This window comes from Crotalus tigris, unplaced genomic scaffold (assembly GCF_016545835.1).
Source record: "Crotalus tigris isolate CLP2741 ecotype Arizona unplaced genomic scaffold, ASM1654583v1 scf7180000018317.730465, whole genome shotgun sequence".
In the NCBI taxonomy this organism is placed as follows: domain Eukaryota; kingdom Metazoa; phylum Chordata; class Lepidosauria; order Squamata; family Viperidae; genus Crotalus; species Crotalus tigris.
The window spans coordinates 227,025-253,113 of record NW_024096938.1 but is presented as its reverse complement, the minus strand read 5'-3'; the positions used below and the strand labels follow the sequence as shown (position 1 = coordinate 253,113).

General features: G+C 43.4%; 1 protein-coding gene across 4 annotated transcripts; it reads left to right on the top strand.

The window, feature by feature from the left end:
• Positions 1-2,594: 2,594 nt before the first annotated feature.
• On the top strand, positions 2,595-18,940 carry LOC120311108 (zinc finger protein 420-like). Of its 4 annotated transcripts, none has more exons than XM_039350272.1 (5): positions 2,595-2,843; positions 6,770-6,833; positions 8,134-8,215; positions 11,591-11,785; positions 14,748-18,940. In XM_039350272.1, exons 2-5 carry the CDS (start codon positions 6,810-6,812, stop codon positions 17,606-17,608), a joined length of 3,162 nt encoding a protein of 1,053 aa, XP_039206206.1. In that variant the 5' UTR covers positions 2,595-2,843; positions 6,770-6,809; the 3' UTR covers positions 17,609-18,940. The 4 variants fall into 4 exon arrangements, with proteins under 4 accessions (XP_039206206.1, XP_039206205.1, XP_039206208.1 ...); XM_039350271.1 differs by having other exon boundaries at positions 14,745-18,940; XM_039350274.1 differs by lacking the exon at positions 11,591-11,785.
• The last annotated feature ends 7,149 nt before the right edge of the window (positions 18,941-26,089 follow it).

Below are 26,089 nucleotides of genomic sequence, written 5' to 3'. Positions count from 1 at the left end.
AAAAATGGAATGGTTTCTTTCTTTCTAAGGAGTCACCCGGTCATGTTTCTGGGAAAATGTTTCTTTAAGTTGACCTCTTGATAATATCAAAGGCACCTCGATGTAGTTTTCTTGCCAACATTATGGAAGTGATTAACTACTGTATGGCTGTCTTCCAGGGGATTATTCAACTTCCTGGTCCAGCCTACAGCCCTGGTTTTTATTGGTGGCTGTCCCACTCCAATGATATAAATTATTTAAACAAACCAATAAAACAAATACAAGCAGTCCTCAGTTAATGATCATACATTTGACAACCATTCAGCAGGACTGAACGAGCGGCACTGACAATCAGTCCTCAAAGTGTCTGCCATTTCAGCACCTCTGTTTTGCAACCTTACCTGTGGGCTTCCCACAAGTACAGGTGATCCTGGACTTACGACCACAACTGAGCCCAAAATTTATATCGCTAAACAAGAAATTTGTTAAGTGAGTTTTACCCTATTTTATGACCTTTCTTGCTTAAGAGTTGTTAAGCGAATCACCGCAGTTGTTAGGTTAGTAACATGGCTGTTAAGTGACTCTGGCTTCCCATTGACTTTGCTTGTCAGAAGTTCACAAAAGGTGACACTGCAACCGTCATAAATGTGAGTCAGTTGCCAAGCATCTGAATGTAAATCATGTGACCGTGGGGAGCTGCAAACCGTCCTAAGTGTGGAAAATGGTCATATTTCACTTTTTTCAGCGCTGTTGTAACTTGGAACAGTCACTAAGCGAACCGTTGTAAGTTGAGGACTACCTGTAAAGTCATTGGGAAAGACGGTTGTGAAGGTTGCAAGTTGTTCCTGCTGCTTTTTACCCGGAGGAGCTTTGCTGCAGAATATGAGATCCCAGAGATTTCGCACTGTGTGCATAATGCACACCACACAGCACAATCCATGGCTCTATTGAAAACATATCCCACGGAAGGCTCAAATATAGACTGCCGTTGCTAAAATTATTCATTTCTTTCCCCCAAACACATTTCAGTCCTCCGGGAAGTCAAAGATGCCCACAGTGCGAGAATTAGCAAAAAGAGAAGACAAAGTGACAAGATGTCCCAAAAGTGCTTTTTTGAAAAGGCAACTGGATCTCTTTGTTTTGCTTGAGGACGTTTCGCTTCTCATCCAAGGCGCTTCTTCAGTTCTGATAGTCAGAACTGAAGAAGCTTCTGAAATGAGAAGCGAAACATCTTCAAGCAAAGCAAAGAGAACTGAAGAAACTTCTTGGATGAGAAGCAAAATGTCTTCAAGCAAAACAAAGAGAGTCCAGTTGCCTTTTCAAAAAGCACCTTTGGGGCAACCATGACCTGGATGATTGAATATCTCCATGGACAAAATGTCAGATTATCTCATTTTTCACTGCAGCAGAATTTTTGCTTAGGATTACCTAAGAAGATCAACCGTAAAGGAGAGGAAAGAAATCCAAGCTAATGAAACACTGATTGATGTGGAGAGCAAATGAGGAAGATGTGCAGTGGCATCCATGCCTTCCCTCGAGTTGAAAGTGAATACAGATAGTCCTCGACCTACAACAGTTCATTTAGTGACCGTTCAAAGTTACAATGACACTAAAAAAAGTGACTTATGACCATTTTTCACACTTACGGCCATTGCAGCATCCCCATGGTCATGTGATCAAAATTCAGATGCTTGGCAACTGGCATGTATTTATAACAGTTGCAGCATCCTGGGGTCAAGTGATCAGCTTTTGCAACCTTCTGACAAGCAAAGTCAGTGGAACAGCCAGATTCACTTAACAACCGGGTTAATAACTTGACTGCAATGATTCACTTAACAACTGTGGCAAGAAAAGTCGTAAAATGGGGGAAAAACTCACTTTAACAAATGTTTCACTTAGCAACATAAATTTCGGGCTCAGTTGTGGCTGTCAGTTCAGGACTACCCATACAGGAAGGACTATGACAAGTCCCCATTTTCCAGCATAAAGATAGCTTCCACCGCAGCTGCCCTCTCAGGTCCCAACCTTAGATATTGATAGTTTGCACAAATCTGGGTCAGCCAGATATCCTTCTCTTTCTCTATCAAATCTATGCCTCTAAAGCCAAGACAAGGCTGAGCGATAATTCAGCCACTTTTTCTGCCCAGCCTACCTCGCAGGGCCGTTGTGAGGGTCCAAAGTGGGTAAGGATGCCACAGATCCTTGGCAGGCAACATGCACGCGGCATAAATACAACTGCACCCATTCATACATCGATAAATGAGCTTTAATCCATTCCAATGCAAGCCACCCGTCTATCTCCAGTCATTCTGCCACGCATTGCAATTCCCTTCCTCCCCTTCCTTTTTTCCTTTCCTCTCCTCCATTTTTCCTTTCCCTTTCGTTTCCTTTCCCGCCCCGCCTCTTCCCGAAACCCCCACGCGACGGGCCCGGACCGTCCTCGCCAGCCTCTTCGCCCCACGCCAAGTTCACCCGCAGCCACGGCGCAGGTCGGCGCCCACGTGTGCGTGAAAGGCGTGAGAGCCGGGCGAGGCGCTTGCCTTGTTCCCGGCGTCGGCCAGCAGAGGTCTCTGCCTCTCCCCGGAGGAGGAGCCGCTGCTAGCGGCTTTCTCCCTCCGCGCGGGTTGGGGGCTGCGCTTTTAACTTCAGATGCTTCCGACTCCATTGTGGTTTGCCATCCAGCTGCCGTCGCCGCCGCCGCTCCTTCGAGCTGGATATTCCCTTCTCGCTTTGCAAGGGATGTAGAGCGCCCGTCTCTCTCTTTGTCTCTCCCGGCTGCCCTGGGAGTTGGGCGGCACGAGCGGGGGCCCTGACGCCCCGGGGACGGAGCCCGCTGCCCTTGGTTCATAAGCGGGAGCTTCCAGGTAAAATGAATGGAGCGATCCCGGCGGGCGCACGAGGAAGGGAGCGGGGGAAAGGTCCGAGGGGGAGGGAGGGAGGGACTCCGCTCCGCAGGATCAGGATCAGGCAGGTTTTAAAGAAAAGGCTTTGCAAAGCGGGCGGGGGAGCCGCGGGGGATCCATTTTCAGCCGGAGCTGCTCAGTTCTCTTCGTTAGCCTCCCCCCAAGGCGGTGCAACTTTTCTGGGTTCCAAAAATAGACGACCTTAGAGGGTGGGGTTCGATGCAAGGATTCGTGCATAGGGAGGGATATGCCTCACTCTACTGTTTGGCCGCGAGGGGGGGGGGCGCTGCGTGGAATGATTGTATCGGTTATCAATTGGGAAAGGAAAAGGCGTTTTGTTTTTTTTTCCAAAGGAAAATGGCTTGGTTCCCTTCCTCCCTTTTTTATTGCATTGGCTTCGATGGAGGCCTGGGCTCTCCGTTTGAAATCCTATCCCCCGCCTCCCCCGACATTCAGATTTGTACAGATGGGTTGTGATTGCGGATTGGCGGGTGGTGGTGGTGGTGGTGAGGGGGGGGGGGCGGAATGCTTTGCACACGCTCAGAGGAACTCTCCGGATTCCAGCCAGGCTCTCATTTGAATTTTAATAGCCTTCTTTGGGATTCAGAGGTGGAGGTGTGGGGGAGGGACATGCCCTTGATTGCTAAAGATTTGATTGTTTAATTTTATGAATTGCTCTCTGCATCCGCCTACGTTTTAGGCAGCCCTGTAAGCTCTGCTAATGGAGCAGAGGAGGAGGCAATAAATAAAAGGAGGAAGGGAGGAAAACGAAAGACGGTAAATACCCACGCCTATTCCAAAAGCGTTTGAATGGCCCAGTCTGCTTATTGAGACCAATAAGAAAGTCTGAAATTGTGGGCAAGCTTTGGAGTCCTTCGGGACTCTTCATCAGACTGGATGGGAATAAAATCTGGCTTGCTGCTAAAATCATAAAGCCTGTATCTGGTTGTAGCCTTGAACTAGCGATGTTGGAGGAAATGATAAATATAATTGAATTAGGCCCTGTTTAGTGCTATGCAGTTTGCCCCAAGGAATGCTGGGACAGAAAGAATGAATGGCTGTTCAGCCTCTCTGCCTTTTAAAGAAAATCCAGCACATTTACCTCCAGATTGAAGTGAAATCTCTATTAGTCATGGTGGACAAGAGACCTTAATCGCTCTTAATCTAAACAAATATCTATTCATACTGCATCTTGCCTGCAAGGCAATTAAGGGCGTACATTGTATTCAGAAGGATGCGTAGTAGTTTCCTTCACTTTGCAACAATCCTGTGAGGTAGGTGAGCGCAGGGGGTTATGAAGTAACTTTCAAGGGGGATCTGCTAAGGTAGCCTCTTTCTGCAGACATTCCCCAGCCTGCTCTATGCCCTCTGAATGCAAGCAGCTTCTCAGGGGTTGTCCATTTCTTCCAAGAAGAGATGTTTATGAGGAACATGTTTATGCTTTTGTGGCTTCAGTAATGAGAATTTTTTTTTAATCTCCCCATTCCCGTTCCCTATTTTGCTGAGCATCCAGATTTACTCACGATCCTAAAACATCTTGGCTTGATTTTTATTGTATATTTTTTTCCTGAATGGACCAACACAGCATCCCATGCTTTTCATTTACATATAAAGATCATCATTGACTTACAATTTGTTTATTGACCGTTCAAAGTTACAACGGCACTGAAAAAAGTGATTTATGACCGTTTTTCACCCTTATGACTGTTGCAGCATCCCCGCGGTCACGTGATCAAAATTCGGATGCTTGGCAACTGGTTCATATTTAGCAACTGGTCCATATTTATGACAGTTGCAGTCTCCTGGGGTCACATGATCACATTTGGCAACCTTCTAACAAGCAAAGTCAATGGGAAAGCTAGATTCGCTTAACAACCTTGATACTAATTTAACAAGTGCAATGATTCACTTAACAACTGGCAAGAAAGGTCATAAAAAAAGTCAGTGTGGAAGCCAGATTCATTTAGCAACCGGGTTACTAACTTAACAACTGCAATGATTCACTTAACTGTGGCAAGACAAGTCATAAAATGGGGCAAAGCACACTTAACTATCTCACTTAGCAACATAAATTTTGAGCTCAGTTGTCGTCCTAAGTTGAGGACTATCTGTATAGATTTTCCACATTAAAAGGGCTGAAAAATAACAGGGTAGTGCCTTTTTCTCTGCCCATGGATCATCTCCGAACAGAATAGAATAGAATAGAATAGAATAGAATAGAATAGAATAGAATAGAATAGAACAGAACAGAACCTTGGAGATCTTCTAGTCCAGCCCCCTGTTCGAGCAGGAGAACTTATACCATCTCAGACAGGTGACTATCCAGTCTCTTCTTAAAAACCTCCAGTGATGGAGCGCTGAGGGCATGCTGTTCCACTGGTTAATTGTCCTCACTGTTAGAAAGTTTCTCCTTAATTCCAGGTTGCTTCTCTGTTTGGTCAGTTTCCAACCATTGTTTCTTGTCATGCCCTCTGGTGCTTTGGAGAATAATTTGACTCCCTCCTCTTTGTGGCAGCCTCTCAAATACTGGGATACTGGTATCATGTCTCCCCTATTTCTTCTTTTCTTTAGACTAACCCAGGGGTAGGCAACTTTGGCTCCTTTATGACTCGTGGACTTCAACTCCCAGAATTCCTGAGTCAACATGGCTCAGCTTGGAAACCTCTCCCTTTCCCCTCAGCATGGCTGGCTCAGGAATTCTGGGAGTTGAAGTCCACGAGTCATAAAAGAGCAAAGTTGCCTACCCCTGTACTAGGGTTTTATAAAGTGGTACTAATACCGCTTTATAATAGGTAATAATATAATAGGTAGACACAAGACCCATCTTCATCAAACAGGTTTAATGGTAGAGATGATGAGAAGGATCTGAAAGATGAATGTGGTGAACTCAGTCTGGTGTATTTATGTATTTATTTATTTTTTATATCAAATTTGGAAATGGCCCATTTCACTGAATTAAGTGTAGGGGTAGTCCTCGACTTACAATCACAATTGAGCCTATCGTTTCTGTTGTTCAGCAAGGCAGTTAAGTGAGTTTTGCCCCATTTTGCAACCTTTTTTTGCCACCGATGTTAAGCTAATCACTGCAGTTGTTAAGTGAATCATGCAGACATTAAGTGAATCGTATTTCCCCCATTTACTTTGCTTGTCAGAAACTGGTTGGGAAGATTACAAATAGTAATCACATGATCTCGGGATAGTGCAACTGTCATAAATTCATGCCAGTTACCAAGGGCCTGAATTTTGATCACGTGACCATGGTCATGTGGAAAAACAGTCATAAGTCACTGTTTTCAGTGCTATGGTAACTTCAAACGCTCACTAAACAAATGGTTCTAAGTAGAGGACTATGAATATTTCCATGTGTGTTTTCGCAGATTTTTCTCATTTTTCAAAATAGAAGAGAATATCCGTAGCTCAGGGTTGAATCGTGGGGTCCTTGTCCCTCTTGGAGCTTGATGGTTTTCTTGTAGATGTTTCATTACCCAACTAGGTAACATCATCAGTGCTGGAAGGGAGTAGGGTTTGTCTGTAGCTTGTTCTGCCAGTTTCATCTCTGCCTCTCTTTTTTTCCTGCAGGGCTGGTGGCCCACTGGTAGGATAGTGAGAGTTGTGGTCCAAAATAGGTGGAGGTCACAATATAACCAGATTATTGTCTTTTTGAGGAAGAAAGATGAAAGAAACTGATTTTTTCCTGAGGGGATTCAGATGTAGATTTAGGAGTCTGGAGCAACATAATGCCTCTCTCATTCTCTTATCTAAGTTCTCTTTTTTAACAAGCAGGATAAGGACTGGCCCTACTGTATAAAAGTGGGGAAGGGATTTTGGTGTCTACGATAGAAGGCAATTTTAATGAAAGCTTTGCACTATTTCTTCCTGATATCCAGATATTTTTCCTGTGAAGACAACCAGATATTTCAGAGGGAAATGGCCCAGGCACATTCTGCACAGGTAAATCTATGACAAATGTAGACAGACGGACAGAGAATTTTATTTCGGTCATTGACCAATAAAAATACAGGCAACAAAATGAACAACACAAAACTATCCCCAACAGCAGGAACTATTAGCAACCATTTTGGGGCACGTAGCAAAATTGTGCTACTTTTAGAAAAATAAATTTATCTTGATTATTTAACACATAGTGCAAATAAAAGCTATCAGAGTGCCCCAGAAATTCAAATAAAGGACAGGCAATCAAATGGTGGTGAATGTCCCTGTAGAACTTGCAGTACAGAAGAACATAGACTGTGTCATTTATTAAATTTATATACCACCCACCTCACTATTAGAGTGATCCTGGATGGGTTATAGAATAATAAAAAAAACAGTTTGATATAATGGGCCAGTCACTTTCTCCAGCCCAACTCACCTCACAGGAAAATAGGAGGAGGAAAGTGTATTGGATATGATCACTGCCTTGAGTTATTTGTAAAAAATAGAAGAAGCATATATTGCTTTTTTATCATATATACATACATACAAACACGCGTGCACACACATACACAGAGCCAAGATTGCGAATCACGTTCTTGTAGTCTCTGTAACGCCAATCGTTTGGCTAACGAGCGTATTACACATATACACACACGAGATAATACAAAATGGTTGTGTTTCTATGGCGATCATCGATCATATCACTGGGACTGTATTAGGTTTCATATGGGGGTTTCCTATATTTCTCTTCATTAAATCAAGCTGAAGATAAGGCTCTTCTAAATGTGGGGGTTATATGATATGATTATGAGGCTGGTTTAGACACTAAGAAGTGATTATTTACAATTATATTCTGAGAGGAAGCAGTAATTTCTGTTTGACCTTCTATGTCTAAGAGCCTTTACCTTTTGATCTAAGATTAAAATGGCATCATTGGAGAAACCATAGAGGCTCAATTTCTTTTGGATTGCTGTTTCTCAGGAAGACTAATAGTTGTCTTGTCAATACTCTATCAGATGGGTCACTTTGCCAGGGTTGTGATGTAGTTTCAGCCAATAGGTGAAGATGTACCTTCACTGGAGCGGTGTTGGGTGAACAGCTAGAGCAGAGGCCCTCAAACTGGCTGGCTGGGGAATTCTGGGAGTTGAAGTCCACAGGTCAAACTGGCTGGCTGGGGAATTCTGGGAGTTGAAGTCCACGAGTCTTAAAGTGGCCAAGTTTGTGGACCCCTGGGCTAGAGGGCAGATGGCCTTCCCTTGGAGGAGTTCTAGACCTTCGCAAATGGTGAGATATTTTTTTGTTTTCATTTATTTAGATCCAGCAGGATCTCTTAGGCTCTGATCAAGAAAGACTCTACAGAGAAGTGATGCAAGAGAGTTATAACACCATCTTCAGAGGTGAGATGGTTTCTTACCTATTGTTTTTGTTGTTTGTAGCACCACAAACATAAACTGGCTTTGTCCTGACTGGATTTGAATACTTACCAAGAAAACCATAGAGGTTGTGCATGAGATAGAGTTAAATTTAATTGGGGAATGTGTTAACCTCCTTAAGTAATTTGACTGAAAAATAAACTTTATAGTATTCAATTAACCTAACTCTAAGGGTTTGTAGAAGCAAAGAGTTAGAAATAGGAAATAGTCACTGGATAGATTCAAATAGTGAGTTAAATCGCATTTATTGAATAAACTATAACTGAACTGTTATCATTAAGCCTAAAGCATGGTGTTCAAGCTACAGTTGCCAGGTTGGCATAAAATGCCACGGCCAAAATAAAATATATTTTAAGAAATCATTTTGACTTGATTATTTTTGCCAAACCCATTTACTTTGTCTTCCCAAGAAATGTGCTTATTTCTGTTTGAAAAATGTGCTTTCAGATTTAGGATTTCAGATTTAGGAACTTAATCTAAGTGGATTTTTTTTAGCCACATTATATTTTTTTAAAAAGCTACAAACATAAGACCTTATGAGAAAGAACTGCCCCATCTATTCCTGAACTGCCGATAAATAAGTAAACATTTAAAATGCTTGGTTTTGTTTTTTTTAAAAATCCCAACTAATTATGAGTCCAGTTAAGCAATTCATTGTTTTAAATTGATTAAATCTAAGCAGTTTAATCTTTATGGCATCCATATAGCTAATGCCGAATTTGTGTACAACATTTGCTCATATTTTATCAGAAGTCAGTGAACTGTCTTTTTCAGTAATACGTGTAAGGCTACATTCAGGTAGTCCTTGACAAATGACTGTAAGGCAGCCTGCCCATTATGATTCCATCATAGGTTGTAAGAGTCGTAAAACGGATCGCCCTGATTTTCCGACCTTTTTGTGGTGGTGGTTATATAAACCAATTCTTTGCTATGGCCGGTTTTGCCAAAGACCAGAAGTAAATACCAGTTTTTGATAAAAACGTCGTAAAACCCAGTCATGTGACTATAAGAGGATGCAAATGGACTGATTGCCAAGCGCCCCAAATCCGCAAATATGACCTGGGTCCCCAGCTGTTTGGAACCAGGTTGTAAGTACCCCCAGAGAAGTCATTGGTATCTTCAAAAAATTGCTAAGAGATTTGTCATGAATCAAGGATCACCTGTAGTATTTGCATTAATTTATATTTGTATGTAACAATAAATAATATCGCAGAATATTTGCTCTCCTAAAATGATCTGTAGTTGTTGATAAAACAAGATTGTATGATGACACAATTAAAATGATACCAAAATATAGCATGAGATCTGTCACTATAAATTCTACTGAAATTGAAAAAGAATTTAAATTAAGAATAATTGAAATTTATTTGATAAAAGCAGCAAACACACAAAAAATCCCCATAGCATAATAAAGTGGATTCAGGACTGTAACTCATTAAAAAGATTGCTAGTATTTTAAAGCATAAAAATATGGATATCACTTTGAGTTCCTTTTAGATCAATCTCAGAGGTTCTTGGCAAATCATGCAGTATGCTATATACCTAAATTTTTGAATTATCAGCAGTTAAATTTAAGTTAGTTGTATAATTGCCTGCAATGTATAATGTGGCTCAGTGCATTCAGATAGTCTTTGGCTTACAACAGTTTGTGTAGGGACCATTCAAAGTTACAATGGCGTTGAAGTGACTTACAACTGTTTTTCACATTTACGACCCATGATCACACGATCAAAATTCAGATGCTTGACAGCTGACATGTATTTATGACAGTTACTTGTGTGCCAAGGTCATGTAATCACCTTTTGCGACCTGTCTGACAAGCAAAGTCAATGGGGAAGCCAGGTGCACATAACAATCCATGTTACTTAACAACTGCGACGATTCACTTAACAACTGTGGCAAGAAAAGTCATAAAATGGGGCAAAACTCACTTAACAATTATCTTGCTTAGCAACAGAAATTTTGGGCTCATTTGTGGCCATGAGGCGAGGACTACCTATAGTTTGGGGGGAAGTAATTGGTATTCCAATATATTTGTGGGCCTTCTGTCTGTTGATTGGTTGAGTTTTGAAAATATGCAATTGTTTGCATGTAAGAAAATAATAGAGAGGGAAGATTTACATTCTTAAACTTATTTTGCTAGGTAACAAAAGTTATTGGAGTCTTTCTTTTTGATGTATATACACCTGCACATATGTATATGTCTCAGGATTTGTCTTCTTCCATATTGGCCAGAGAGAGAGAAGCATTCTTTTGCCCCAGTTCATAAATAAGCTACCTCGGATTGGTAGCCTTGCAGAGCCAGAGAACTAGCCAAAGACTAATGCTGGGTGGGGAATTCTGGGAGTTGAAGTCCACAAGTCTTAAAGTGGCCATGTTTGAGGACACCTGGGCTAGAGGGCAATGACCTTCCCTTGGAGGAGTTGTAGACCTTTGCAAATGGTGACATTCCCCCCCACCCCCCGTTTCATTTATTTAGATCCAGTTCATAGATAAGCTATCTTGGATTGGTTGGAGACTGAAAACCAGTGCATTGTGGAAGGTGCAGGGAGTTGGACTGGGATGGGGGAGAGCCAGGCTCAGGTTTTTATTTTTCTATGGACATTCACTGAGAGAGTGACTCTTTCTCAAGCTAGGATTGTTGTAAAGGTGAAAATGAAGTGCGGTGCCATGTGTATTGCCTTGAACTCTTTAGAGGTGGAGAAAAGGTGAGATATAAAGCAAAGGTAAAGCTTTCCCTACCTTGGCTGAGGGAGCCAGACATTTTCTATGATCGTGTGGCTGACATGAGTATACGCCAAAGGCACACGGAATGCTATTAACCTTCCCATCAAGTGGTACCTAATTATCTACTCCAGCGTTTCTCAACGTTTGTGTGACGGCGACCCCCATCACACGGACCCGCCACGCATGCGCGGCATGGCGCGCATGAGGCGGCGCCGCCCCCAGAGGGGGGAAAATGGCAGATCATGTTGTTTGGCGACCCCCGTAAAATGGTCGTTCGACCCCAAATGGGGTCGCGACCCATAAGTTGAGAACCGCTGATCTACTCAGATTTGCATGCTTTTGAACTGTTAGCTGGGCAGGAGCTGAGGCAGGAATGGGAGCTCAGGTTTCAATCCTAGACAGTCAGCTTTCCAGCTGACAAGCTCAACAACATTTGAGCCATCGCACCCCGAGATAAAGCAGATAATGTGAAGAGAGATGCTACTGTCGCCAGCTTCTTCTCTTGCCTGCACGAAAGCCTCTGCTTGTTTATAAATTTTCTGCAGCAGAAGAATATATACTTTAGCTCACTTGCTTCTTTGCTCTCTGTTTCCGTCTCTCTCTCTCTTCCAGCTTCTCCTCTTCAGCTTCAAAAATCTGAACTCCTGGCGCATCTAAAACGAGGACAGGAAGGACTTCAGAGTTCCAGCAATGGTACTGATCAAAAGCTGGTTAAAGAAGCCCGGAAGAAATGGCCAGAAGCAGGAACCTGGTGGAATTCCTACCGGAGTCCCGTGAGCGTGCCCACTTCAGATTCATCGAGTTCAGGTCAGGGTTGCCCCTAAATCTTGGCATCCTCCTGGGGTCACCTTTGTAGCTTCAGACATTCTCTGTCCTCAGAAATGGCTTCATCTATAGATGTCTACCTAGAACAGGGGTAGGCAACCTTGGCTCTTTTATGAATCGTGGACTTGAACTCCCAGAATTCCTGAGCCAGCCATGCTGAGGGGAAAGGGAGAGGTTTCCAAGCTGAGCCATGCTGGCTCAGGAATTCTGGGAGTTGAAGTCCACGAGTCACAAAAGAGCCAAGGTAGCTTACCCCTGACCTAGAATATCAAAGTGGTGATAAACCCTGGATAAAGGTTAGTCCCCCGACTTCCGACCACAATTGAACTGAAGTTTTCCATTGCTAAGCAAAACAGTTAAGAATTTTGCCGGAGTTTATGACCTTTCTTGCTACAGTTGTTAAGTGAATCACTGCAGTTGTTCAGTTAGTAACATGGTTGTTAAGTGAATCTGGCTTCCCCATTGAATTTGCTTGTCAGAAGGTCACACAATTGACACTGAGGAACCTGCAACGGTCGTGAATGTGAAAAAAATGGTTATAAGTCACTTTTCAATGTTGTTACTTTGAACGGTCACTAAACGAGTGATTGTTAAGTCTAGAACTACGGTACATGGTTAAGGTGCTAGCCTGGAAACTAGAAGATGGTAAGTTCTGGTCGCTTCTTAGCCATGAAAGCCAATTAGGTGACTTTGGGCCAGTCCCTCTCTCTCAGCCCAACCCACCTCACAGGGTGGTTGTGGGGAAAAGAGGAGGAGGAAGTCTTAGGTATATTCACTGCCATGAATTGTTTGTAAAAATCTAATAAGTATTACTTAACTTTAGGAACTAAGATCCAGTTCATTTGTTTTCCCTTTTTGGTTTTTGGAATCTAGATATACCATATTTTCCGGCGTATAAGACAACTTTCTAAAGCGTTGAAATCGGCGCTGAAGTCGGGGGTTGTCTTATACGCCGAGTCGTCTTATACGCCGGAAATTACGGTAGTAGTAGTAGTAATAGTGGTGGTGGTAATGATGTTGATGTTGGAAGGGACCTTGGAGGTCATTTAGTCCAACCACCCTGCTCAGGCAGGAAACCCTATACCACTTCGGAGAAATGGCCATCCAGTCTCTTCTTAAAAACTTCCAGTGTTGGAGCATTCACTGCTTCTGGAGGCAGGTTGTTCCACTGGTTAATTGTTCTAGCTGCCATGAAGTTTCTCCTTAGTTCTAGGTTGCTTCTCTCCTTGATTACTTTCTATCCGTTGCTTCTTGTCCTGCCTTCAGGTGCTGTGGAGAATAGCTTGACTCCCTCTTCTTTGTGGCAGCCCCTGAGATATTGGAAGACTGCTATCCTGTCCCCCCTCATCCTTCTCTTCATTAAACTAGACATACCCAATTCCAGCGATCGTTCTTATAACTATTAAATCAGTCTAAAATTGCATGCTTTTGTCTTTAAATGTCAGGATTGATATGGCTGAATAACCTGGAATGTTCCTGTTGTGAGATGAGAAAAATGTTCACAGCACGAATCTTAATTTTGTCTACCAGGCTCTTTTTTTTTTCCTCCTAAATTCAAAGCCCAAGCCTGATTTCGCCTTACGATCTGGAACGTGTCCCAATCCACAGTTTTGTGATGTGGTGAAATCTCCAGCTGGAATGGTGTGTGTGTGTGTGTGTGTCTGTGTGTGTGTGAGAGGTTAAGAGGCTGGTTAGCTTGGAATCCTTGCAGGGAAGGAAGAAAGGAGGAATCCGTCCTCTGGCTATTCCCAAGACAAATGCAATTAGTCTGGTGAGATTCTTGTACAGATAGTTCTCAACTTACAGCAGTTTGTTTAGTGACGGCACTGCAGAAAAGGTAACCTGTGACCATTTTTTACACTTAACAACCGTTGCAGCATCCCCAGAGTCACGTGAGCAAAATTTGGACAGTTGGCAACTGGCATGTACTTACGACAGTTGCAGTGTCCCGTGGTCACGTGATCCTCTTTTGCAGCCTTCTGGCAAGCAAGCAAAGTCAAACGGGGAAGCCAAATTCACTTTACAACCATACCAACTTAACAACTGCAGTGATTCACTTAACCACTGTGGCCAAAAAGGTTGTAAAGTGGGGCAAAACTTGCTTAACGGTAGAAATTTTGGGCTCGGTTGTGGTTGTAAGCCGAGGATTACCTGTAAATAGGAAAGATGTAAATAAAAAAGATGTTGAGACCGTGGAAAGAGTACAGAGAAGAGCAACAAAGATGATTAGGGGACTGGAGGCTAAAGCATATAAGGAACGGCTGCTGGAATTGGGTATGTCTAGTTTAATGAAGAGAAGGATGAGGGGGGGGCATGATAGCAGTGTTCCAATATCTCAGGGGCTGCCACAAAGAAGAGGGAGTCAAGCAATTCTCCAAAACGTCTGAAGGCAGGACAAGAAGCAATGGGTGGAAACTAATCAAAGAGAGAAGCAACCTAGAACTAAGGAGAAATTTCCTGACAATCAGAACAATTAATCAGTGGAACAACCTGCCTCCAGAAGCGGTGAATGCACCAACACTGGAGGTTTTCAAGAAGAGACTGGATAGCCATTTGTCCGAAATGGTATAGGGTTTCCTGCCTAAGCAGGGGTTTGGACTAGATGACCTCCAAGGTCCCTTCCAACTACCACTACTACTACTACTACTACTACTTATTATTATTATTATCATCATCATCTTCATCTGATCGGCTCATGGTTCTGGTTCCTTACACTTGACATGAATCTTCTCAGACTAACTGCACTCTCTCGGGAACAGGCAGATGAGGCCTTTAGAGATTTGGCAGGTTGGGAGGGGGGGGGAGAAGAGTGTCTGGTCTCTGTCGCTTCCTGCCTTGCAGGGATTCCAGGCTAGCCAACCTCTTCCCTCCACTCTTAACTGGGGAGCCCACCACATTTTTACTGCCTGTTTGGAAACATTCTTTTCTGCTTTTCTCCCAGCAGACGATGACGTCACAAGCGAGAAGGAAGAGGAGGAGAGCGTTCAATGGAAGAACCAGCGGATTGGGAAGCCACGGGCTGCTTTGTTAGGCCAATGGGAGAGCGTCCAGCGGCAGGGGAAAGCGTGCAAGATTCAGCATAGCCGCCTGCAGAACTCTCGCCCCAGTGTTAATTGTGCTGATGTAAAAAAGAAAGGCCTTCTTGCCGGCAGTGACAGCCAGCAAGGAATTAATACTGAAGAGGGCCAGAATGAATGCACTGTATGTGGGAAAAGCTTTGGCAGGAGATCATCCCTCATCAGACACTTCAAAGTCCACAGTGGAGATAAACCTTTTAGGTGCTCCATCTGTGGCAAGTGCTTCCTGGCGAAAACCAGCCTGGTTTTACATAAAGAGAGTATGCATAAAAAACGAAGAGGAAAGAAATGTTGGGAATGTCGTGAGTGCGGGCAGAGCTTTGCCACGAAAGCCTTTCTGATGGAGCATCGTGAGATGCACAGCGGTGAGAAGACGTATCCGTGCCCTGCCTGTGAGAAAAGCTTCGCGGAAACCAGGCACCTCGTGAAGCATCTTATGACCGCTCACTCAGGGGAGCATGTCTTCAAGTGCCCTGTCTGTGGCAAAGGCTTCATGAAGGAGAAGGACCTCATGAGGCACCGAGCAAAGAACCACGGGAAGAGCCACTGCTTTCTAAGTCTGGACGATGAAAACGGCTGCAAGGAAAAACCATCCCCAGTCAAACACAAGAGACTTCATTTGAACCCCGACATTCTGCCTCGTGCCACGTACGAAGGAAACGCTGGGGTGGGGCGCGCCCTTCGCTGTGCTCATTGCGGGAAGTCTTACAAGCAGGAGAAAGCTTTTATTAATCATCAGAATGTTTGTGTGAGACAGCAACCAAGTGCTGAAGGGAAAATCCCCAAGGGAGACGGTCCTCCACTCACTAAAAACCAGATCACCCACGTGGAAATGAACGATAACACTTGCTTTGACTGTGGAAAACCCGTCTGCAAAAGTTCACCGCTGGCCTCTGAGCCCAAGACGGACCAGGAGACAAACCTCCAGGTGTGCCCGGAATGTGGGGAAAGCTTTAGAGACGGCCAATGTTTTGCAGACCACCTGAGAAGCCACCAAGAGGCGCCATCTTCTCAAAACGCTTCCAGTTGCAAGGGCCTCGGGGGAAAAACACTGCCCATTGGCCGGCAGGAAACGCAGGAGAAGAAGAGCCGCTACCAGTGCCAAGGCTGCCGGCGAGACTACTCGACTCATTATAACCTCAGGAGGCACCAACGCATCCACACGGAATGCCGGTCCAGAAGGAACGCTCACAAGGGGAAGGATGCCGCCTGCAGCTGGTTCTTCCTAGATTTTCAGAAAGGCCGTGGCGGCAAAGAACCGGCCCTTCAGCACAAGTGCACCTACTGCGGGAAAGGGTTCAAAACGAAAAGCACCCTCGGTCGACATCAGCAGATCCACATCAAAGGCAAGCCTTACAAATGCAGCATCTGCGGGAAAGCGTTTGTCTACTGGTACACCCTTGCTCATCACCAAGAAATCCATCTGGAAGACCAGCTCTACCAGCACAAGTGCTCCTTCTGTACGAAAGCCTTCAGGACCCCGTCTGCCCTCCGCCGACATCAGCAGCTGCACAAGGAAGGCAAGCCGTACATCTGCAACATCTGTGGGAAAGCTTTTGCCTACAGGTACAACCTCACCCATCATCGGGAAATACACGTAGAAGGGCAGATCTATAAGTGCTCTTTCTGCTGGAAAGCCTTCCGAACCAGCTACTCCCTCAGCCGGCACAAGCGCATCCACACGGAGACCAGGTCCTACCAATGCCCTACTTGCAGGAAAGCCTTTGGAACAAAGTATTCCCTTTGGAGGCATCAGGAGATGCATGTGAAAGAGGATCCAGACAGTTTGCTTGGCGGGAAAGAGGCTGGGGATGACTTGGACAGAGATCAAGCTAGCGGTAGCGATGACAGCGTGGACAAACAGGTTGCCAGTTCGGTCCACTCTCAATACCAGGGAGTCCACAAGGAAAAAAAACCTGAAGGTTCTGGGAATAGGAGCAGCTCACCCCTTCCCAATCATCAAAGCCCCCGCATAGAAGAAAATGCTGTTAAACAGTTGGACAGTCAGACTTTCAGGAACGTTGAGTTAGGGGTTAAAAGTCAAGACAGGCCTATAAAAGGAGAGATCCAGCAGTGGACCAACGGTTCGGTGTACACAGGACAGGGAGTCCGATCGGAGGAATGTCCCCCAGGGTCCTCTGAAAACGGGCAAGTTTTCTTAGGCCGCTTGGAAAACCAGGCCATTAAAGAGCCAGCTGACTGGTGTTTCCTAGGTAAATTGCCCGGTGTTGGTCAACAGGGAATGGTCCTGCAGGAAAAGAAATATACTTGCTCTAATTGTGGGAAGTCCTTTAGAGATAAATACTCCCTTACGAGACATCAGAAAGTCCACATTCCTGAGAGACCCTATCCGTGTCCCAGGTGTGAGAAAAGTTTCCGCAGCGCTAAAGACCTGGAGAAGCATCAGATAACCCATTCGGATCTGAGGCCTCATCAGTGTGGAGAATGCGGGAAATGCTTGAAGACGAAATACTCGCTCGATAAGCATCAGAAGACCCACAAAGGGGAAAAGCCGTTTTGCTGCTCTTACTGTGGCCGAAGGGTTACCACGAGCACCATTCTTCGGTATCATCAGAGAACCCACACCGGGGAGAGGCCGTATAAATGTGCAGTGTGTGATAAAAGTTATATCAGCAAGTGGTCCCTTAAAAAACATTTGGAGCTGCATTACAAAACGAGTCTGCCAAAGGACCCTCAGGAAGCAGATCCGCTCGATCAGAAATTTTAAGGTGTCTTTGTCACTTGTGGGTGAAGAAACGGGATACCTTTCTGGTCCATAAAGGTTGGAGGCCTTTAGAATTCCCAGGTTCTTTCTAAGCCCAGTGACTAGCTACCTCAGAAACAGATTTTTGAATGTACTTTACCTTTCCAATCTCGAATCCTTCTGACATCTTTGCTCCAAAAATGAACATCCTTGTCACGAAGAGCCTGTAAATAAAGAGGCTCCGTTTATTTTGAATGAGTGGACTTGACTGAGAACTTGGCTGCTGGAAAAAGTGATAAGAGCATTGATCCTACAGTTTAGAGTGAAGGCAATGATGGGTTTGAGCTGTCTTTCATTTCTTAATATTGTTTTCCCATTGTGAAAAGCAAATGTGTTTAAAATAATTCCTCTTCTGCAGTGTGTATATGTTAAAAAAAAAAAGAGACACAGGACAATTTTGTCAAAATATTTTAAGCGTGGGTGAGAAGGTTGTAGTCTTGTTTTTCATAATGAAAATACTTCTGGTTTATGCAGTGAATGATAAAACAGATTAAATACATGAAGTTTTTCCAATGCACTTCGCATCGCAAAGAAGACATTCAAGGGTCAAATATTCTAAATCTTCCAAATGTTAGGAATTTGCATTTTGGGATCTGTAGTCAATAATACAAAACAGTTTTCCATACATTTTAGGACCTGTTTTAAATTGAAAGCCATTGTTTTACCATTGGTAAAGTAATTCAGAAGTTCATTGACACTCTCTCTCTCCCTCTCGCCTGCTGGTACCACTGCCATGTTACACGATAGGGAAGAAGGAATCTCAAGTTATTGGAACTGCAAGGAAGATGCAGGCTTTCTCTTAAACGAGGGAGATCTACTAGTATGCTGTCTTGGTTGCAAGTAGAAGTTTTACAGACAAAAATGAAAAGTTAACTTCCTTGGACGATGTCCCTACCATTTTCAGTTATGCTTGCTTGAAATGTTACCAGCTGTAAAGGATCTGAAGCTACAAGAAGTGGAAAGTCACAGTATTATACTGATACCAAATACCGAAATGCAAAATCAGAATTCTCTAATTTTAAATAAAGTGGAAAGTCCCAGTGTTACGGTGAATTAAGAAATACTGAAGTATAAAGTCAGAAAAGTTGGAATTTTTTTAATAATATGTAAGGACCCTAAAATGATTGTATGAAATCTGTTTTAAATGAAAATGTTTGTCAGTCGGGAATCTTGCATGGACATTTTATGACTGTAGCTGTTTTATTGGGAGAATTGCAATTTGCTACAGGTTATTAAGTAAAGCGTGAGTTGCATTATTTCTAGTGTCAGTTCTTTATAAAATATTTGTTTTCTGCAGCCATTTTTCCGGATTTTATTTGGGATGAGATGGATAATTGGAGTCAAAAGGCTGGGTTTCACTGAAACGTTAGCATATTTATTCACACTAGCAGAAAAATAAATGGCACAGACATTTGCTGTCATGCAACAGAGCTGAACAAAAAAGTGCCTGCAAAAATGGGATTTGTTTTCACTGGCAATCCAGAGGCTGCTGCATTTCTAGCTGAAATAATGGAGGACTTGAGAGGGGTATGCTGTACTGCAGCGTTTCTCAACTTTAAGATGCGTGGACTTCAACTCCCAGAATTCCTGGCTGGGGAATTCTCGGAGTTGAAGGCCACGCATCTTAAAAGTTGCCAAGGTTGAGAAATACTGCTGTATTGGTTTGTGTTTCTGAGCCAACCCAGAGAGGTTTACATTGAATTTTCTTCAGAGCTGTAATTGTTAACAACACTTAGGCAGCTGAATGTAGCTTTTAACTCAAAGCAGTGTTTTTCAAACTTGGCCATTTCAGGATATGTGGGCTTCAACTTCCAAAATTCCTCAGCCAGCATGGGTCTCATGCTTACATAAGTATCTTGTCAAGGATTTGGGGAGAAATAAAGTGCTGACTTTCTCGGTAAACAGAGTTGCGTTCTCTTTGTGCGGTGGAGATGAGCCCTGTTGTGGGATTCAGTATTATTGTGTGGCACCTGGATTGGAATTTCATCTGTTTTGGGTAAGTATTAAGTAGTGAACATGACCCATGCTGTCAAAAGCCAGAGGAAACTCACCCTGTTTCTGTGGTTTTTAATTTCATTAGCCAGATGAGTTGGGGATTCTGTTTGGAAATTACATCTGAAGGACACCATGCTGGGAAGGGTAACATTTGGGTAGTCCTGTTTCCATTTTGCCTTGGAAAACCCTGCAGGGCCCCAGGAAATTATCCTGCAGATAAAACTCAGGAACTAGCTCCTGTCCATGGTGCTGTCCTTCTTGACCCTTAAACTCCCCCCCCCCTTTTTGCCATCTTCCTCTGATTTACTGGTACCTCACTGATGTGCTATGGGTCTACAAATTGTCCTTGGCTTACAGCCATTTGTTTAGTGACCATTCACTAAAAAAGTGACTCATGATCAATTTTCATACTTATGACCATTGCGACATCCCCATGGTCATGTGTTCAAAATCCAGGTGCTTGGCAACTGGAATATATTTATGACAATTGCACTGTCCTGGGGTCATGCAATTACCATCTGTAACCTTCCCAGCCAGCTTCCAGCAATCAAAATCAACGAGGGAAGCCAGATTTGTTTAAAAACTGCATGATTCCCTTAACTTGGGCCTTCAACCTTGGCCCTTTTATGACTTGTGGACTTCAACTCCCAGAATTCCTCAGCGTGCCTTGGCTGAAGAATTCTGGGAGTTGAAGTCCACAAGTCATAAAAGGGCCAAGTTTGAAGACCCCCTGCACCATTGCAGTGAGCCACTTAATAACTGGCAAAAAAAGTTGTAAAATGGAGCAAAACTCGCTTAACTGCCTTGCTTAGCTTAGCAAAAAAAATCTGGGGTTCAATTATGGTTGCAAGTTGAGGATCACTTGTTTACTGTGAAATCCCAGCCACGCAGTCCAGGCCATGCTGGTTGCCAAACTAGCAAATGTTTCAGACCACCGGCAGGTTACAAAGATTAGGAGAACCTATTTTAATGGTGTTAAAGGAGGGGTGTCAAACTCAATTTCATTGAGGGCCACATCAGCATTGCGGTTGCCCTGGGGTGTGTGTGGCCTACTGGGTGGCGTGTATGGAGTGGTGTGACCTACCGGGTGGGCATGGCCAGCTCTACATTGTTTGTGTCAAGGGTGCCTGTGGGGGCCTGGGAAGGACAGATCTGAGGGTCTCTGGCAGAAGGGGGTGGGACTGGGACAAGCGCCAAGGCATGGTCCATTTCTTCATTCCTCACAAAGGGAGACACCTCCCCAGTATGCACCCAGGAAGCAGGGCTGACACAGCAGGAGCTGGTTCCTCGCTGTTTCTAGACGGCCTTGTGGAGCTAAGATTGAATGCGTTTCAGCATAGATGGCCACCACAAAATTGTACATTGGCTCCCTCCCGGCCAGCCTGGGCCAGGGCCAAGGCAGCGGGGGCCATTCCCTCACTGTTTCCAGGATGGCTTCGTGGGCCACATGAAACCACTTTGCGGGCCACATCTGGCCCCCAAGGCCTTGTGTTTGACATGTCTGTGTTAAAGGAACAGGGACAAACTGTTAGCAACTGTGAAGCAGGCTGGACCAATTTTCTATTTTCCCGTTTAAGTGGGAAGTGTTTTTCCTTTTATTTTAAGGTCACCAACCGTCCTCCTTTTGTAAGTTCTGTCCTCCCTCAAAAAGTGTCCTCCTTCATGTCCTCCTTTTTGATATTTGAAGACTAATCTGCAGGGCTTTTTTCCCCTCATAGAACGCTCAGAACGGCGTTCTGGCACCTTTTTTTGGTGGGTTTTTTTTTTTCAACTTTTGCATGAGCTGTGCTACTCCTGCTATTGGCTTTCGAAAGCCAATAGAAATTGCTGCTGAGCGCGCCAAAACACCCAGCTGGCAAACTTTGCACATGCAAGTTGTCTGTATTATTGTTCCAATGAATAAAATGTTTCTTTTATTTATGATATTTTTTCTTCAATTTATTTGTGTCCTCCTTTTCATTGTAAAAACGTTGGTCACCTTATTTATACATTAGGCTAAGTCTGTTTTAAGGCTTACACCCAGCTTTTTATATCAGTTACAAAGTGGTAACATACCGGTATTTTAACCAGTTAAAGCAGTGTTTCCCAACCTTAAATCATTTCAAAAAGTATGGACTTCAACTCCCAGAATACCCCAGCCAGCTGGGGATTGAGGTTTACTGCTGCTTCAGATTGGTCAGCCCTGATGTGGAGAGTCACATGGTGGTCACAACCATGTGATTAAAGCCCCACTTCCTTTTTAACATGCAAAAAGGGTGGGGCTTGAATTGTATGGGTCATGGCCACCATCTTCACTTTTTTGGCTCTTCCCACAGATGCATGATTTTCCCCCCTCCCCCCCATCAATTTTGAGGTCAATTCTAGGAAAGGTGCTGAATTCAAGAGTCCAGATTCTGATAGATATGTCTTCTGGGATCAACTATTTTCTGTGTAATTCTAATCAAAGCTGGCTGGCTATTCTTTAAAAGATAGTGGGGGGAGGGGGTATCTCTCCTGCCATAGTTTTTGCCAGGTTCCACTTTGCCAATAGATGGATTATACATACAGCCATTCCAGTCTCATGTCTTTGTGGCCTGAGGCTCTCTTGCAGATCAACCCTTCTAGCTCCTGATATGAAGTTGTTAAGTTTCTCACACAAACCTGACATTTGGGTTCAAACATTACATGAGTGCTCTGGGCAAATGCAGCCATATTTAATAGAGTAAGGCCAATAAGCAGCTCTTTATGGCTGTGACATCAAATTCCATATAAAGCAGAGGTCTTCAAACTTGGCCCTTTTATGACTCATGGACTTCAACTCCCAGGATTCCTCAGCCAGTGCCTGGCTGAGGAATTCTGGGAGTTGAAGTCCATGAGTCATAAAAGGACCGAGTTTGAAGACCTCTGCTATAAAGTAATGGCTGATGTTTCAGTCGTGACTTTATAGTTCCACCATGAAATGTGATGTCACAAGCACATGGCTGATTTGAGAGAAAAACGTATCATTTGTGCAAGAACGTTTGACACTACTAAAAGAGATCTTTGTGATGTTGCCTTTAAATGCAGTTTCCACCCTTAACCATGCACTTCACAAATGAAACAGGAACTGTGGACACCTGCTGGGCAAACAATATTGTAAAACGTTGTATGAATGCTCCAGGGAATGCTTGGATGTAGGAGGCTGCAACAATTTAAAATGAGTTCAGACATCACTTTGAAAGGTAGAACAATCACATGTTAATTGTGAGAGTTCTCCATCACTGGAAGTTCTTAAGAAAAGATCAGACAACCATTTGTCCAGAAGGGTATAAGGACTACTGCTTTGGGCAGAGGATTGGACTAGAACAGGGGTCTCCAACCTTGGCAACTTTAAGACTTGTGGACTTCAACTCCCAGAATTCCTCAGCCAGCAAAGCTGGCTGAGGAATTGTGGGAGTTGAAGTCTACAAGTCTTAAAGTTGTCAAGGTTGAGGACCCCTCGACTAGAAGACCTCCAAGCTCTATATTCTGTGATACTAATATTCACAAGGTTGTTACAGCGACAATGAAATCTGAGAAATACCTGTTATCAGATGATACCATCCTTTTTTTTCAATAGGTTCTTCATGTTTTTTCATGCTAAAGTAGACCAATGCTGGTGCCTATAAATGCTGATGCAAAACATGTAAGTCCTGTCTCCCACAGACATGGAGGACCATTCACACAGGAGTTTCAATTTTTGATTATATGACTCTAGGTTCATTTGATTTGTAAACTAGGATAGCAATAGCACTTAGACTTATATACCGCTTCGTAGAGCTTTACAGCCCTCTCTTAAGTGGTTTACAAAGTCAGCATAATGCCCCCAACCATCTGGGTCCTCATTTTACCGACCTCACAAGGATGGAACACTGAGTCAACTTTGAGCCTATTAGGATCAAACTCCAGGCTGTGTGCAGAGTTTGCCTATAACATTGTATTCTAACTGTTGTGTCCTGGGGCCTGCAAAAGCAGGCTCGGGACGTTGCAATTGTCCCGGGCTGTTGCAAGCTGCCCGGGACCAGACTGAGTGGCGCCAGCCTGCGCGCATGCCCAAGGCGTGAAAGTGCGCCATTCTTTGTTACCTTTTTGCCCGGGAATTCTATTTAGAGGTAGAGAGGCCTGCGAGCCTCTGAGTTGTGTCAGAGAGAGCTGAAGAGAATAAAAGCTGTTATAACCATCAGAATGTGTGCTCTTCTTTCGCTATTGACTCGAGGACTCAACACTAACCACTGCACCATCACATCTCTTTGGATCAGTGGTATATGTGTATTCATGAAAAACTGTCTATTCATTGGTGGACTTGTGCACGTTATGATATACGTGAGGGAATCTATTCCCTGTACAAACAAATGTGGCCTCTGACAGCGGAAGGAAGACCTGTTCCACAGATGGCACCATCATTGCAGAACAAATTCAGTTCTGTTTACCGCCAAGAAACGACTATCCTAATCATTCTTAATATTCTTGTGGGCTTTAATAAATAATCTTATTTCTGCTTTTCCTGATTTATTGAATGTTTTGCTTTGCTTTTATGGGTTATGTTATGCTATGCCAAACAGGAACTCCCAAAGGTGTTTTTTTTTCCAAAAGGCAACTGGACTTTCTTGATTTTTTCTTTGAAAACATTTTGCTTCTCATCCAAGCAGCTTCTTGGATGAGAAGTAAAACATTTTCAAAGAAAAAACCAAGAAAGTCCAGTTGCCTTTTGGAAAAAGCACCTTTGGGACAGCCATGACCTGGATGATTGAAAATCTCCATGGACATCTAACAGGAACTGTTTTATTCTTCGGCCAGCCCCTTAGAAATTTCAGCTGAAATGTACTAAAAAGACCTCTTTAAAATATTTGGAAATTAAGCTGAAAGAAAGAATGTAAATGAAAATATTGTAAAGCACAGAAATATAGTAAATGCTCCAGCAATAGCTATAAAACATGCATCGATTCTGTGTGGTTTCTGCAGTCTTTTCTAAAATCACTACTGCGAACACTTCAGATACCTACTGCACCAATATGATTCTTCTCTATTAAGTATCAAGTCTTATACCTTTTTATGCATGTTCACATCTCTGAAAGAATTGGAGTCAGCCTTCCTTAGCCCTAGCAGCTTTGATTGAAAGGACTTGTCCACGGGAGTACAGAAATCAAGAACTGCAGAATGGAGACACTACAACAAAGCAGTAAATGCCTGTAACAACAACAACAACAACAACAACAATAATCAGTGCTTTTTTCTAAAAAAAAAAAAGGTGCTGGAACTCACACATGTCATACAACCTGCCTTGCCTACCCTACAAGGTTCCATCCAAAAAAGGTACTGGAACTCCGTTCTGGGCGTTCTATGAGAAAAAATCCCTGATGATGATAATGATAATGATAATAATAATAGTAAAGTTGGAAGGGATCTTGGAGGTCAGGCAGGTAACCCTATACCATTTCAGACAAATGGCTGTCCAGTCTCTTCTTAAAAACTTCCAGTGTTGGAGCATTCACTGCTTCTGGAGGCAGGTTGTTCCACTAGTTAATTGTTCTAACTGTCAGGAAGTTTCTCCTTAGTTCTAGGTTGCTTCTCTCCTTATTAGTTTCCACCCGGTGCTTCTTGTTCTGCCTTCAGGTGCCTTGGAAAATAGCTTGACTTCCTCTTCTTTGTGGCAGCCCCTGAGATATTTGAACACTGCTCTCATGTCCCCCCTCGTCCTTCTCTTCATTAAACTAGACATACCCAATTCCAGCAACCGTTCCTTATATGTTTTAACCTCCAGTCCCCTAATCATCTTTGTTGCTCTTCTCTGTACTCTTTCTAGAGTCTCAACATCTTTTTTACATCGTGGTGACCAAAACTGGATGCAGTATTCCAAGTGTGGCCTTACCAAGGCATTATAAAGTGGTATTAACACTTCACATGTTCTACAGATGCTTTGGAGGAGTCAGCTGTTCGTGAATTTTCCTTTTTTCTTTTGCTCCAAGAACAGGCAGAATCCTGCTTTCAATATTACCCATCCATCCATCCACATTTGTTACCTGCTCTATTACAGCAAATACTGCAATCTGAATCAAAATGAAAGAACAACTCCCACAAGAAATGGGACATGGTAAGGAGGCAGAGTCATTTATGCTTTCCATAAAATATTTGGCCTTTCAAGGGGAAAAAAAAAAGATTCCATTCCAGCAGCGTTTTGTTAACTACTTGCTTCTTTCATCTAAATATAAGATACAAAAAAATTCATTAAGGATGGAACAGAGTGCTTCTGGACATAGTATTTGTCCACACGACATTACAGGAAAACCCTATGGATATTCCAACTCAGAACTTTTTAATTTGGGTTTTGGAGATCAGCTTTTAAAGATCATAAGAAAAAGCCAAATAGGAAGAAATTGGGACAGCTTATAGTGAACCTTGCACAGATGTTGGAATTCAAGGCTTAACCTAAAAGAGGAAGAATCCCTTTAATTT

Excerpts from the sequence above, each read along its gene's own strand:
- LOC120311108 (XM_039350271.1), top strand. The coding sequence starts at position 6,810 with ATGGCCCAGGCACATTCTGCACAG. Across the intron at positions 6,834-8,133 it reads CCCAGGCACATTCTGCACAG|ATCCAGCAGGATCTCTTAGG; the intron begins GTAAATCTATGA and ends TCATTTATTTAG. Across the intron at positions 11,786-14,744 it reads TTCAGATTCATCGAGTTCAG|CAGACGATGACGTCACAAGC; the intron begins GTCAGGGTTGCC and ends CTTTTCTCCCAG.